At 39.9% G+C, this 15559-nt stretch overlaps 1 protein-coding gene across 1 annotated transcript in view; it reads left to right on the top strand.

Annotated features, from left to right (window-relative positions):
* BNIP3 (BCL2 interacting protein 3) overlaps positions 1 to 7030 on the top strand; it is a 32819-nt gene extending 25789 nt beyond the window's left edge. The window contains exon 6 of the mRNA XM_069980067.1: positions 6156 to 7030. Within this exon, the coding sequence (XP_069836168.1) occupies positions 6156 to 6201 (46 nt within the window). The 3' untranslated portion in view covers positions 6202 to 7030. The remainder of the gene's footprint in view (positions 1 to 6155) is intronic.
* Positions 7031 to 15559: the final 8529 nt, after the last annotated feature.

The raw sequence follows: 15559 nt of genomic DNA, 5'->3' as shown, positions 1-15559 counted from the left end.
AAATTTGTATGAATATATATATATATATATAGATATATATATAATTTTTTCTTTTTATAAAATTTTCTTTTTTTTCTTTTTAATTGTTACCTGATATTTCACAGATGTGTTCATAATGAAAAAATAATAGTCCTCCATGTATTATTTTTGTATATGTCACCATTTTATTAGTTTTCTTATCCTGACCATGTGTGAAAGTTCTTGCCTGAGGAGCGGGCTCTTATGTCCTACATCTGCCGGTACATCTGGTACTGATACAGATGCCCTTGGTCCCCAGGATCCCTTGCAGCCAGTAATGTGTGAAAGTGTATGGGAGCGTGCAGACATAGGAGAGGAGGAAGACATCCTTAGATGGGTTATATTACAGACTGAACACACAAATGGCCGTCTAATGAATTGTTGTATCAAAGGGACTGTACTTATGGGGGCTTATGTTAACTAGAATAAATTGGAAATGTAATAATCCCACAATAAGAAACCAATATGACCACACTTTTTTTATACTTACTTTATTTATTCATTTCATATTTTTTTTTATATGAAATGAACAAGACCTTCACCAATCAAAACTTTTCACATTCTTATGACAAGTCTAAGGTTTTCCTTTTAAGTAACAAGAACCCTTTAAGTGTTATTTACACAAAAATGAGCCGTCTCTATATATAGCATACATATCATACATCTTTCTGCCAATGTCAATGAGAAGAAAAGTACTTTCCTTATGGTTTACACAACTTATTTGTTATAGTTATTACTGTTTGCTAACTGGTATGAGTAGTGCAGCTATTTCTACCCACACATCTCTCTATATAGTCACTCTCTCTTATGTTTACACATCGATTATATCAAGCTGTAAATGGTGTTTGGTCAATCTATAACCAACTGTATATACCACACGCACATCTGTTATGTATACTACTGTAATGGAACGCCACAATATCATCTGTAAGCACCATTTATAGCCTCGGACTCACATACTATAGACCACTCATGTCCCCTAGCCACTGTCCTTGTAAACCAGTTCCTTGGTGTCACTAGGCATTTGCCCAGGCTATGGACATGAAATGGTTAAAAATTAATGAGGTTAGGTAACAGAAAGTCCACAAAGAAGATTTCAGAACTATCCCTTGTTATGGAAACCTAAACTGGGGCGTAGCTATAGGGTTATTGTAGCAGTTATACTTACGTAGTATTTTTATATTCCATCTGTTTTGAATTCTAAAATATTTGTTAAAAAAAGGGTCATTTAGCTTTTGATTAACTAAGAAGAAATAAGAACTAGTTAAAGTTTTCCATCTTAGACAATTCATATACTGGAGAGTCCCTTGAAAATAAGTTGATCAAAAGCATTCCCTGATGGGACTCCCAACACTCTGACAGTAAGGGTATGTTCACACTGAGGAAATCACGCGCCGTGGATTCCGTCACTAGCCCCTCTGCGCTCCTCCTTGAAGTTCTGCCGGTCCCATAGGCTCCATTTTATGCTCTATTGTCAAGTCAATTCTTTAAGTGGAGGGTGGAATCCGTCTGACCAACGAATGGAGTCTATGGGACGGGTGGAGAGTGAAGTGGGAGGGTGCAGGGATGAGCGACGGAATCCACAGCAAGTGGTTTCCATAGTGTGCATATAAGCTCAGGCTGGGTTTACATTACGGATGCATTTGTGTGTATCCATTTTGATCCCTTTTTTCCACTGACTTCCATTATTAAAAAAAAGGGATGAAAATGCATCCGTTTTGTAACGTACACATAAATAAGGTCAAGTACGTTTTTGTGTATGTTAAAAAAAACTGATGCGTTTTGATCTGGGTTTTTTTTGTAAAAGTCAATGGAAAAAATGGATCAAAACGGATACACTAAATTTTACACAGTTTTATCCGTTTTTCCATCAGTTTTTTGCAAAAACGTAATGTGAACCCAACCTAAGGCTATATTCCCATGTTTCTGAAGTATTTTTTTTAGGACTGTGTATTATGTCCGCAATCTTTACTCCGCAAAAATGCATCCGTAATGCGTCTATATTTTTTGAAGATCCATAAAAGTAGTTGTCACGTCTAGGGAGACAAGGAACGGTACAAGACAGTAGGCCCTGAAGCTCGACCCAACCAATTTCCTTGCCTACTTGCCATGGACGGCCCTAAACGGCCGCGGACAACCGTCGGTCCCTACACTGAGTAAGTGCAACACAAAACGTAGACAGACAGACACAATGGAGGATAGTCAGCTAGCCAAGTCAGAACCAAAATCGGAAAGAGAGTGGCTAGTTGGAGGTCAGGTAGGAGGTCAGAGAACGGGCAGAACAAAAGCAAGGGTATGAGGACAGGGAACACTTGGAAAGGAGCAGGGGAGCTGGGACTAGTGTACACTAATAGCCAGCAATGAGATGCTGGCTTTCACTACACTTTATACTGGATCAGGAGCCCGGACCATAAGTTTATTGGTCCGGCCTCCTGAATGCAGCCACATTGCAGCTGAGGCACCGCAGACTGAATGGCAGAGCGATTTATCACTCAGCCTGAGTGCAATGCCGCTCAGCTGCATGGCCGGCCAGCTGCGAGTGACATGAGACCCGCGGCGTTCTCGGTTGCCGCAGCAGAGCCAGGAGGGGATGTCGCAGGAGCGTGTCCAGGTAAGTTACTGACAGTAGTACTTGATAAAAGAAGGATGACACTAGTTGAATTACGGGTCCGTATTTTTTTGTGGACATTATGGAGGTAACACCAGACAGTGTGAACAGCCCGATTGAAATCAATGGGCCGTAAATGTGTCCATAATTGTGGATCTGCACACTTATGGGATGTGTGAATGAAGCCAAAGTGTTTAGTTTCCCTGCAGCACCCCCACAGGTGACATCGAGTATTGCACAATGTCCATTCAAATACACAGAACTCTGAGGGAGATACTCTTTGTAACTAATGACGAAACTATGTACTTGTAACTATGACCAAAAAATGAGTATTCTGAGCACTTTACCCCTCCATTTTCTCATCATTCACTATCAGGATTTTTTAAATAAGTCTATAAAGCCTCAAGGTTTTGCCTGGTTTCCAGTACAGACAAAGCAATGAACCATGTTTCGTCTTCCTAGTCTCAGGCAAAGTAGGGCAGACGGCTTTATGGATTCTCACAAATCTATTGTTTTCCTCCAGGAGGAGATGAGAAAGAAGGGAGAGGTATAATAAAGGCTCCAGAGACATACATTGTGAAATGGAAGAGGATCAGAGAAGTGAAGGATACTGAGTGCAGCTATTGTTTATACATATATCCCTCATCTCTGGGAAGCTGAGATATGGAGCGCTGTTTGCTATGGTGCCCACACTGCTGGATGTCACTGGGTATATATTTACCCTAATAAAAAAGCCTATTTATGATTCCCGATGAGCCATTTAAATATTATCAAGGAATAAAACTAGGTCATTTAGCATTAAAGGGGTACTCCTGCGAAAATCTTTTTCTTTTAAATCAACTGGTTTCCGAAACTTATATACATTTTTAATTTACTTCTATAAGTCTTTCCATACTTATCAGCTGCTGTATGTCCTGCAGGAAGTGGTGTATTCTTTCCAGTCTGACACAGTGTTCTCTGCTGCCACCTCTGTCCCGAGCAGGAGAGGAGAGGATTTGTTACTGCTCTGGACAGTTCCTGACATGGACAGAGGTGGCAGCAGAGAGCACTGTGTCAGACCGGAAAGAATACACCACTTCCGGCAGGACATACAGCAGCTGATAGGTATGGGAAGACTGGATATTTTTAAACAGAAGTAAATTACAAATCTATATAACTTTCTGAAACCAGTCCATTTGAAAAATATTTTCGCCAGAGTACCCCTTTACTACTTGCCTATTAATTAGGCGGTTTTTAGTCTTGCTTAAAAATAATGTGAAAGCCTTGTGGCCTTTTATGTCCTCCTATAAAGCACAATGATAGTGAGAGCTGAGAGGATTATACACCATCATTAATCCCACACACACATGGCACATACCATTTCCCTTCTCCTATTCCTTTCCATTCTCTCTTTTCGTTGTACTGTTGGTCCAGCGTGTTACTAAAACAGTATGTACCCTGAGCAGGACACTTTATCTAACTTTAGGAACAGTTGGCAACTTACTATTGTCTGGGAATTTCTATCTGGGGTGGATTGCAGCACTTGTGTTTCATCATTGTTTTTAAGAAGTATTTTGTAAATGTATCTAAAGAAACACAGACATGTAAATATTTATTAATAATAATAATAATTGATAAAAACGCCACCACCACCACTAATAATAATAATTAATAAAAATGCCACCACCACCACCACTAATAATAATAACAACAACAACAACAACGATGATAATAATAATAATGATAATAATAATAATAATAATAATAATAATAATAATAATAATAATAATAATATAAAATGTATTATGGTAGTTGTAGCATAGGATATCCCATCTGTGGGGATTTTACCTCCTTCGATGATCACTAGAATTAAATGGCAGTAGCTCTATGATGTCTTCAATGGGTGATAATTTGTCCAGAAAAAGTAGAGCAAAACCATTGATTTAGCCCTGCTGTCACATTAGGGGTTAAATGTTTTGGACAAAGTACACCGAATATTAGTGGCGTATCTACGAATATCTGGTAATATAAGAATGGGGAATAGCATATATTTGGTATAGTCATAACAAACAGCAGATGGAAAAGAGTATGACTGCATGAATCTGACTACAAAAGAATTGTTGTCTGTTACCATGAAGACACATTGGTCTGCATAGGAAATGTTGGCAATAAACCTGATTCCAGAGCACTATACAAGTGATAGGGGGTAACAAAAAAAAAACATTACAAAATTAAAACATGTTATATGAATAAGGTTAAAGGCAGGCGCATAGGGATAGAGGACCCTGCCCGTGAGGGCTTACAATCTACAAGGTGACGCGGGGGAGACAGGAGGTAAAGAGCAGCCAGTCAAAGCGTGATTTAATTAGTAAATAATAATAAAACAAGGTACAGTAAAGCCCCCTGTCCTAGTGCTATCTGCAGGAATCTCTTGTACTGTACACTGCAATACTAGTTAATTGCAGTGTACTGTCATAGCTGATCCTGGCCACTAATGGTGACTGTTACCTTGTAAATAGAAGCTGTCAGCGCCTCGTTATGGAGTATGGAGTCTCTGAGCCTGCTCCATACACCTGACCCAAGTTCAATGCCAAAATGCAAGGAAGGGATAAGTACTTTATACATTTCTGGATGCAGTGATACCTTTTATTTAAATTTACTAACACACTGAGGATATGTAACCCTAACAAAATATTAAGTCTGCATTACTGCTATTTTGTTAAATCACAAGATAATATGTGCATTACTAGGACCATAACAAGTAACCATGAGGCTCTTTTCAGTATCTTTGGCTTTACAGTCCCCTAATCTACAGGGCCCATAGCAGTTCCTTTGTCTGCTACCTTGGTAGTTAAGTCCTGGTATATTAGGATACACTGTAGGCTCCTATTATATGTGGGATCTCAGAGCAAGAATGATGAGGATTTAATGATCCACATGACAGCCGTTTCATCCCTTGGACGTGAATCTAATCCTATTAATCTGTTAGTATGGGATGACTTTTATTATTTTGTAATAGAAGTAGGTAATACATGTACAACAGTACAATGTTATAGATCAGTGCTGTACAGCTTATTATTAACATGTGAAATGGCTTAGTGCTCCATTACCGGAAATACAGATGTATGATGCACAGAAAGCTCAGAATTATTATTATTCATTTTTATTTTTTTATAATAAAATTTATCACAATTTGGTGAACACATAAAGAACAAAAATGACTATAATCTTAACAAATATTGGCAGACTGAAAAGATTAAGACTGTATGAATCTGACTACAACAGAATTGTTGTCTGTTACCATGGAGACACATTGGTCTGCATAAAAACTGTTGGCGATAAACCATAAGGTATTTTTCTTAATCAAGATTATTTGCAAAGTTGTGTCATTTATCATCCTAGATGCAATGGAGCAATAAAGATGTCAAGATGACCTTTAACTCTGTGACTATGAGAAGGGCCAAAGGGGTTATGGACCTCTATAATAGAAGAACTGTGCTCCTATCCCTATACAGATATGTAATGAAATTTTGCTTTTGTCTCTTTATAGGGTATATATTGGAAGGCGTCTGACCACCTCTACAGGGACATACTAGATCGGAGAGTCAGCATCACAGATGAGAAGACACCAGACCAGACCGTTGGTCATACAGTATATCTACTCCTGTTGAATGTTATATCAAAGGCCTGTCCTCCTTAGAATGGGGGTAGTAATCTCTGTAACTAAGGTATCCCATTTCATTCAGTGGGCATGTTTTAAGTAGATTTTCTTCAACTGTGAATCGTAGTTGCTTAAGTATTGGTCAATATTATGTACAGAGTTAAAAATTCCTAGTGCCTATTCTCAGTAGCTGATTTCTCTGGCCAGAAAGACTGCCAGAATAATATCTATCAAGATTTCAATACTGGATATAAGTTCTGGCTATGCTGCCAACGCCATACCATTAAATCCATGTGCTAATACTAAGCAGTCACTGGCTAAGGAATGGACATCACAAGATCTCTGAAGGCTTCCTGTGGTATCTGGTACCAAGATATAAGTTGTGGCCTCCATGGCTCACACTTGTTTTTTCTTCTAGCTGGGATGTGCTGATTGGAATGAGATTTGGGGAATTTGGAGGCCAAGGCAATACCTTCTAAATCTTTGTCGTTCTCCTTATACCTGAAACATTTTTGCAGTGTGGTAGGGGGCACTATCCTGCTAAAGGGGGCACTACCATTAAGGAATCTCATTGCCATTGTGGGAGGATAATGTTTAGGTAGGTGGTATGTGTCACTGTACATGATGCAAAGATCCAAGGTTTTCAGGAGGACATTTCCTAGAGCATTACAATACCACCCTGGTAAGCCGTGCATACACAATGTTCTAAAAGTTCATTCTCGGCACTCACCATCATGCTTCATTATTTTTATTGTAGAAAAAAGTCCATCAAAAAAATACAACGGCAACAGAAAGTTTCGGCGTCAAGCCTTCCTCAACTGTTGAGGAAGGCTGGACGCCGAAAGTTTTTGTTGCTGTTGTATTCTTTTGATGGGCTTTTTTTCTACAATAAAAATTATGAAGCATGATGGTGAGTGCCGAGAATTAACTTTTATAATACTGTTGGAATTTTTTCTTACTGCGAGCACCACCCTAGACACAGAAGTGGCGTCTAAAAGATTTTTTTCCTACATGCATACATAATGGGCACCCACATGTAAACTGAAATGTAGAGATGAGAGAACTTCAAATATGCTTGGGTTCGTTCAAACCCGAACTCTCTGTATTTGATTACCGTTGAAGAAGTTGCTTGGAGCCTTAAGACTGCCTGGAGAATATGGATACAGCCATAGGCCATAGGCTGTAACCATATTTTGCATGACTCTCTAGGGCTGCATCCAACTTCTTCAGCCACCAGTAATCAAATGATGAGAGTTTGGGTTCAGATGAATTTGAACTTACTAGAAGTTTACTCATCTCTACTGAAATGTCATTCAGCAGACCAGGCCAACTTGATCCATTGCACCATGGTCCAGTTTGGTTGCTTATGAGCCCATTGTAGGACCTTTTGGTGATAGACCTTCATCAGCATAGGCACTCTGACCAGTCTGTGGCTAGGTGGCCCTATACACAGCATTGTGGGTTCTGGCACCTTTCTATTATAACCATCAGGAACTAGGGAGCAAGCCCTTCTGGTAGATCAGACTTGAAGTTAAATGGGTTATCCAGCGTTAGAAAAACATGGCCACTATCTTCCAGAGACGACACCACTCTTGTCTCCAGTTTAGGTGTAGGTTTTTTAACTCTGTTCCATTGAAGTTAATAGAACTTGCAAACCACATCTGACCTGGAGACAAGAGTCATGTTGTCTCTGGAAGAAAGTGGTCATGTTTTTCTAACGCTGGATAACCCCATTAACTTTTGGTTCTCACACATATCAATGATCCTTTGATCCATGGCTGTCACTGGTTCACCGGTTGTCCTTCCTTGGACTACATTTAGTAGACACTACCACTACATAGTGGGAGCCATTTTGGAAATGTTCTGACCAGTCATCACAATTCGGCCCAAGTCCACATCGCTCCGATCTTTGCATATTCCTTGGCGGGCGCCATTGTCTCAAGATGCCCAGTGTCATCCACTTTAGTGTCAGTGGTTCTAATGTTATGGTTGATTGGTGTATACCTCTACTTTTAAGCACATGCCTTTTTTTAAAGGGCTACACAATACATGCATGTTTTCATCCTGAAAGGGAATACATTTTTGTGCTTCTCGCTGTCTATTGGAAGGGACCTTAAAAAATCCCTGTGTACAATGGAGAGGAGAGTGTATTGTATGGCTGACTCAACTTCCTGTGACTACTTTAGAACAGTTAGCTACATGTTCTGAATTTGTGGTCACCCAGACAGGAATTAGAGTCGTTGCTAGGCAACAGCCTGAAGAATGGAAAGGAACAGAATCCATTGCAGTAGAATTAGTTTTTAATGGTTCTTATACTGATGTCAGTTCATCTTATACTGAGAAAAAGTATATAAAGATTGTATATATCATCTGTGTAGCTTGCAACAAACCTTACCTGATATTATTATGATTATCAATAAAGGGAGGATTTTTACATTGAATGTAGAGCCAACTCCATTATCCAATATGGCCGCATGTAATGGTTCAGCTATTAGTGGTCATGTTTATAGAAGCGTCAGACAGCACTAAAGAATGTAAAGGAAGCAAAGGAGGAGTGAGGTCTGAGGCCAAAGAAGGAGTCAAAGTGCTCAATGCAAAATTATATATTGTTATATATGCAAAAAGTTACTTTACTACATGCTGTGAAGGGCACCCTCAAAAATAAGTAGGCAGGGGTGCCTTTAAGAAGTGTTTATTTTTTTAAAGGGGTTGTATGGCAATAGAAAGTTTCTTCTAGAAACAGCACCACTCTTGTTCACAGTCTGTATGTGGTATTGCACCCCAGACCCTTTCGCATGAATGTTTTCATGCAATCCCTTTAAGACAAAGAATAGTAAAAAAAATTCAAGTGCCAAATCTGGACACCTTTACAATGTCATAGACATCCCCCCAAAAATCCCATTTTGTATGTGGTATTAAGTGTAGGGAAATCAGCATGGAAAGGAGTGATGGTGTCCTTGTATATCATACAAGGCTATAGGGGCCAAGGTACGATGACACGATTATTCATGTACAATATGTAATGTTCTGAACCCTTGTTGTCCCTGGAGAAGTGCAATGTCCTCACTATGTGATTAGGTGATCTCTACTGATTTTTACCATGAAAAAAAAACAAAAAACTAAAGTAGTAAAATGTTGGGGCAAAATATCCATGAAGGAACATCTTGTGTCTTCATATTCAAAGCCTGAAGAGTCTGTCCAGAACTACATCAATAAAGTTTGTTTGATATAACACCGGACGTGCATCAATTTGTGAATTCGGGGGTCACAATGTAGTTCGGGGTATGGAGACACACACCGTTTGAAAACTGGTTAGTGTTAAAATCGCATGCTGGCGCTGTTTTGGTACAATGTCATATCCCATCACTTCAGATGGTGGGGGAGAAGAGATTTCTGGTCCGACAGTCCTTTAATGGCTATAGCTCTGTAATATTTAGTGATGGGGCACCATCTGCTAGCACAATTCACAGTCTTTTATAGAACTGAAGAGACAGTCTGCAAACTGGTCTACAGTTCAGTAAGGGATAATACGCTGCTTATTTTTCTCTACGTTGGTGGCTTTATATTGTATCCTATTACAGGTTACCCATTCATGCTGCCTGAACGAATAGTCATGAGGGCGGAGCTTGGTGGCTTCTGCCTGTGCTGCCAACCTTGATTAATAGAGCCCTCCTTATACCCAGACAGAGTAAGCAGCTCTATCAATTAAAGCTGCTCAGGGGGTGGGAGGAAAGGTACAGGGGACAGACCCAATGGGGGAAATTTATCAAACTGGTGTAAAGTAGAATCGGCTTTGTTGCCCCTAGCAACCAATCAGATTCCACCTTTAATTTTTCAAAGAATCTGTGAGGAATGAAAGGTGGAATCTGATTGGTTGCTAGGGGCAACTGAGACAATCCTACTTTACACCAGTTTGATAAATCTCCCCCAATGACTTTTGGGCAGCATAAAAGTGATGACACCTTCCCTTGAGTCTTGTACGGATTTAGCTTGCTATCCATCAACAATCATTAGTCTATACTCTACCACCTCTTGGACTCCTTCTGAGAAGATGGCTGTGTGGTGGGCATGGCTGTGTGTCACCATCAGATGACAATGCCATGGAAGGGAGATGCCCACACTGTCCTTATGGAGGAATAAAGAAGGAATGGCACTAATTTAGGAGAGAAAAAAAATGACTGAAAAAACACTGTACCACTGGTCCTGTACTATGACAACTTAGAATGGATCACTCTCAGAACCGAGCATGCTGATATATGTATGCAGTATAAACGTCTAAAAAAACCAAAAAAAAAACCCACTGCCAATATTTCACTGCAGTTTTAACATATCCATTGTCATATGCAGATCTAGCAGAGCTGACTTTGTTTAATTGCGTTGTATGAACCCCCCTTTAAAGGTACGCATTAGAAAACTGATACACTGGGGGGAATTGAAAGGGGTTATCCAGCGCTACAAAAACATGGCCACTTTTCCCCCTCTCTTGTCTCCAGTTCAGGTGTTGTTTGCAATTGAGCTCTATTTACTTCAATGGAACTGAGTATGAAACCCCACCCAATCTGGAGACAAGAGGGGGGAAAAGTGGCCATGTTTTTGTAGTGCCAGATAACAGGGGCGTAGCTAGGAATCACTGGGCCCCATGGCAAAAAATTTTTGATTGCCAGCTGCAGAACAGAGGTCAGAGGTTATCAATGCAGTGAAGCAAAGATCTCTGTCTTATGCTTGTTAACCCTTTTTTGTGTTGCAGTATGTAAGTAAACATTGGGTCACTTACACACTGAAGTACGTATGGGGTTAAGCAGAAGGACACATGCTCTTACCTTCTCCCCCCCCCCCAGGCACCCCTCCTGCACGGGCCCCATAGCAACTGCCTACCCTGTCTCTATGGTATCTACGCCACTGCTGGATAACCTCTTGAATAGTGTGTGCACCGCAGACTTGCTCCCTAGAGTACCAAATTGTGGCGAGTCTGAGTTGTTAAGAAGTGCAAGTTTCCACAGCCAAGTTGTAGTTTAAATGGGCACTGTCACTTAAAAAACTAAACAAAAAAAAACTAAAAACTTTTGACATGTCATTGGTTGGGGTCTGGGTGGGGTGTTCAGACCTTACTGATTGTTGATTGTCTCTTGCAGCGAGGCGGGATGACAGAGCCAGGGAGTGAGGCAGTGGTCACCTTTTCATTGTGCGCACCTTTGTGGACCTCATTAGAAATTTCTGTAGTCCACTGTAAAACCATGAATAACATTATGATATCATGACGACTAGGGTCCTATTAGACAAAGCAATTTTTTTGTTTCCACGTATTAACGATAAACAATTGCAAACGATGGCTTTTGAGAACGACCTGAAATCATTCACCATAATACATGGAACAATAGTTGTTAGTTACCATTGTAATTACGGTTGTTTGTATCCTGTAGTATACGAACGATGTGTACATACACCAAAGGATTAGTATACAGACAAATGTTTGTTAGTCATTTGATTGTTGCCTGGATACACACAGAAAGATTATCGCTTAAATTTGAATAAGGCTGGGTTCACACTGCGTTTTTGCAATCCGTTTTTTTTCATCCGTTTTTTGCAAAAAACGGATGAAAAAAATGGATGCATTTGTGTGCATCCGTTTTGATCCGTTTTTCCATTGACTTCCATTGTAAAAAAAATCAGATCAAAACGGATTCGTTTTTTTTGACGGACACAAAAACGTAGCTGACACTATTTTTGTGTCCGTTAAAAAAAACGGATCCGTTTTGATCCATTTTTTTTTACAATGGGAGTCAATAGAAAAACGGATCAAAACGGTTGCACACAAATGCATCAGTTTTTTTCATCCGTTTTTTGCAAAAACCGATGAAAAAAAAACGGATTGCAAAAACGCAGTGTGAACCCAGCCTATTATAACGATTTGTCAAACGATAATCTTCAGTGTCGGACTGGCCCACCGGAGGACCGGAGAATCCTCCGGTGGGCCCCCAGCTTTAGAACCTGCACCAACATGTCGTTTCTCACTGGTTCTTCATTGGTGGGCCCCAGATACCCCAGTTCGACACTGTTAGGGCCCTAAGTGAGCTCTGCTATACCTGTACTAATCTTGTGCTAAGGCCCAACCGTGCATTTGCACAGAAATTCCTGGAAAGCACCTTAATGTTTAAGAAGGTATCCTGCACATTGTAAAAAAAATAAATAAATAAAAATCTTGTAATTATATAAGTGTGAACAATCTGTAATAGTTGATTTGTACATATAGTATATTGTAAATGAGTGTAGAAATGTTCAGTTCTGCAAAGTTTAATGTTTGTATTTCATTTCTGAAACCAAAGTAATTCCAGAGATGAGGCGCCCTGTGGGTCTGGTCATCTGTGCCATTAAAGCGGACTTAGTGGGTGCAATAACAGTGGACTATGACGTCCCATATGAATCTGACAAGAGAAAATTGTGGCATACGTTACTGGCAGGACTACATAGAATGCCTATGGCACATTACTATGAAGCCACAGGGAAGGGAAATCTGCAGACCGCCAGCTGTTGCAGATCTATAATTTCCATCATGCATTATCTTGTCCAGACATGATGGGGGTTGTAGTTCTGTAACAGCAGGAGGGCCACAGGTTCCACTTTAGAGCACAAGGAGTATAGCACACAACATTCATGCAAGCCGTTCTCTAGGTACCCACTAGTTCAGCTTCAACAGGGCACCCGACAGATCCCTAATTTAAAGGGGTTATCCAGCGCTACAAAAACATGGCCACTTTTCCCCCTACTGTTGTCTCCGGTTCAGGTGCAGTTTGCAATTAAGCTCCATTTACTTCAATGGAACTGAGTTTCAAAACGCCTCCCAAACTGGTGACAACATTAGGGGGGGGGGGGGGGAGTGGCCATGTTTTTGTAGCACTGGATAACCCCTTTAAAAAGGAGAGTATCTTGGTGAGAAGTCCCTTAAAGGAAGTATTTAAAGTGGTTATCTATCCGCTTTCTCCCAGAGACATGCATGAACATGCAAAAACATTAGATACCAAGAGCATAATGCAGCTGCAAGTCCAGCCCAGCCACCTGTCTAATGACCTGAATTGGTAGGAGCACAGATTGTGAACAGACAGATTGCTGGTACAAAGCACAGGCTCCTTCCTGCACATTACACATGCTAAGCCCCGTCTCTACTTCCTGGATTCCATCCTGATATAGCTGTTACAAGAGACTAACTGAGCCTAACAGGCAGTAGACAGCAGATCACAGGGATGGGAGGCATGCAATGAGGAAAACGTGTGCTTCTTTCCTGGGATAACAAAGGAAGGAAGTGGTATGGAATGAAAGTAACAGTTTAAAGGCGTTGTCCGGGACTTTAAACTGTGGGTTTGTATATTCTATATACACTTTCATTAATTATTTCACTTCCGGTGATGTCACGTTGAATAGGTTTCCTGTTCCTTCCATTGAACATGATCAAAGGTGCAGTTATCAGGTGTGTGGGCATGTGTTATCCTATGGGCTCAGTAGTGGAGGCGAGCAGGGACTGATAGTTTTGGACTCCAGCAAGGTAGCCATCAGCCTCTGCTCTCCTCCATTTCATGCTGTCCATTCGGCTACAGCCATGTTACAGGAGACATCAAAGTTGTAAAACTAAAAATTTTTATTCTATTTTATATTACTTCTGACACCCCTCGGCTGTTTCTGCAAGAAAAAGTGTTCTATTCCTGAATAACCACTTTAAATTTAAACAGATGACGCAATTCCTTTAAGACTATGTTCACATGTTGTGGAATAATGTTCACCATTTGAATCTAAAATAACAGCTATCATAATAATGCAATAATTAACATTGGCCGTTGGTTTACAAAATGTATGAAAAGGGCCACTGTTCACAGCGGCTGTCAAACCCATCATTAATTCACAACCGTTTTTACAAACAGCGGACGTTATTTTAAGTAGTTCACACACAGTGCATTGAATTCACCATCCTTCGTATTAAAGTTAATGGACTTTTTAATTAAAGGGGTTATCCAGCGCTACAAAAACATGGCCACTTTTCCCCCTCTCTTGCCTCCAGTTTAGGTGTGGTTTGCAATTAAGCTCCATTTACTTCAATGGAACAGAGTTGGAAACCCCATCCAATCTGGAGACAAGAGAGGGGGAAAAGTGGCCATGTTTTGGTAGCACTGGATAACCCCTTTAAAGGACACACCCAAAAAGGCCATCTCTGAAATAGAATAATGTTCCAATGGCCACTAAAACATTCTAAAACCACGGCCGTTGTTTTGAGTATCAAATAATGGCCGTTGAATTACATCCTAATCTATTAAAAAAAAAGTTGCCATAGACAATAGAAATTCAGGTAAACATTTAAAATTTATTAAACTTTTTTGGTCAAAATAACTGAACAAATATATACAATCCTGTTGTATAGGCCTATTTGCGTTCTTTAAATGTAGGTGGTCAAATTTTATGGCCAAAAAAAAGGGAAAAAAATAAAAATAAAAAGCAAAAGAAAAATTTTCTATAATTTTGCATTTGGAAACAGTGTCACAACCGATATACAAGACTTTTCCCCACCCTCCCCCTCCAAATTCTTTTATTATAATTTGAAAACTCTTAATTTCAAGTTTTAGCTTAGCCTAGTGTTAAGGTTGGTACTCTACTGACGTGAATCAGCGATGAGGTACGTATTTTGTTCTTGCATATTACCATAACTGACCAAGACTGCAGGTCAACCCATCATCTTGTCATCATGGAGGCACAAAATCATTGAACCTGGTACTAAGTCAGTGTTTCCTACTACTAAACCGTATTTACACCTTAGATCAGGGATGAGGAACCTTCGGTCCTCCAGCTGTTGCAAAACTACAATTCCCATCATGCCTGGACAGCCAAAGCTTTAGCCGCCTTACATATAGGAAACGGACTCGAGCAGTAAGATTTTTCTAATAGTTAAACCCATTTGTTCATTGTGGCTTTTTATGGTTGAGAAAAAAAAAAAAAAAACGTTTGGCATTTGCAAATGGAAAATGAAACAGTGGGCTGAAGTGCGATGACAGACATGAACAAATATATATAAAAAACTAGAAAAATATATAAATCATAAAATAATGCACATTTGGTATGATTAGTCAATGATGGTCTAAGTGTTATAACCGTTCTGCATAATACTGTGCAAAATCCCTGTATTTTTTTTTTTAGGGCCCACGTTTTCAGGTGTAACCATTAGGGTGTCTACAAAGTAAAAAATATAAGATTTTTTTTTTTTCTCTACTTGATGCAATTAAAGTTTTTCTTTTGAAAGAACTGACCATGCAGCA

The sequence above is a fragment of the Dendropsophus ebraccatus genome, chromosome 8 (assembly GCF_027789765.1).
Source record: "Dendropsophus ebraccatus isolate aDenEbr1 chromosome 8, aDenEbr1.pat, whole genome shotgun sequence".
Classification (NCBI taxonomy): domain Eukaryota; kingdom Metazoa; phylum Chordata; class Amphibia; order Anura; family Hylidae; genus Dendropsophus; species Dendropsophus ebraccatus.
Note: the sequence above shows the minus strand (reverse complement) of the source record. Positions and strands in the feature narration are given on the sequence as shown.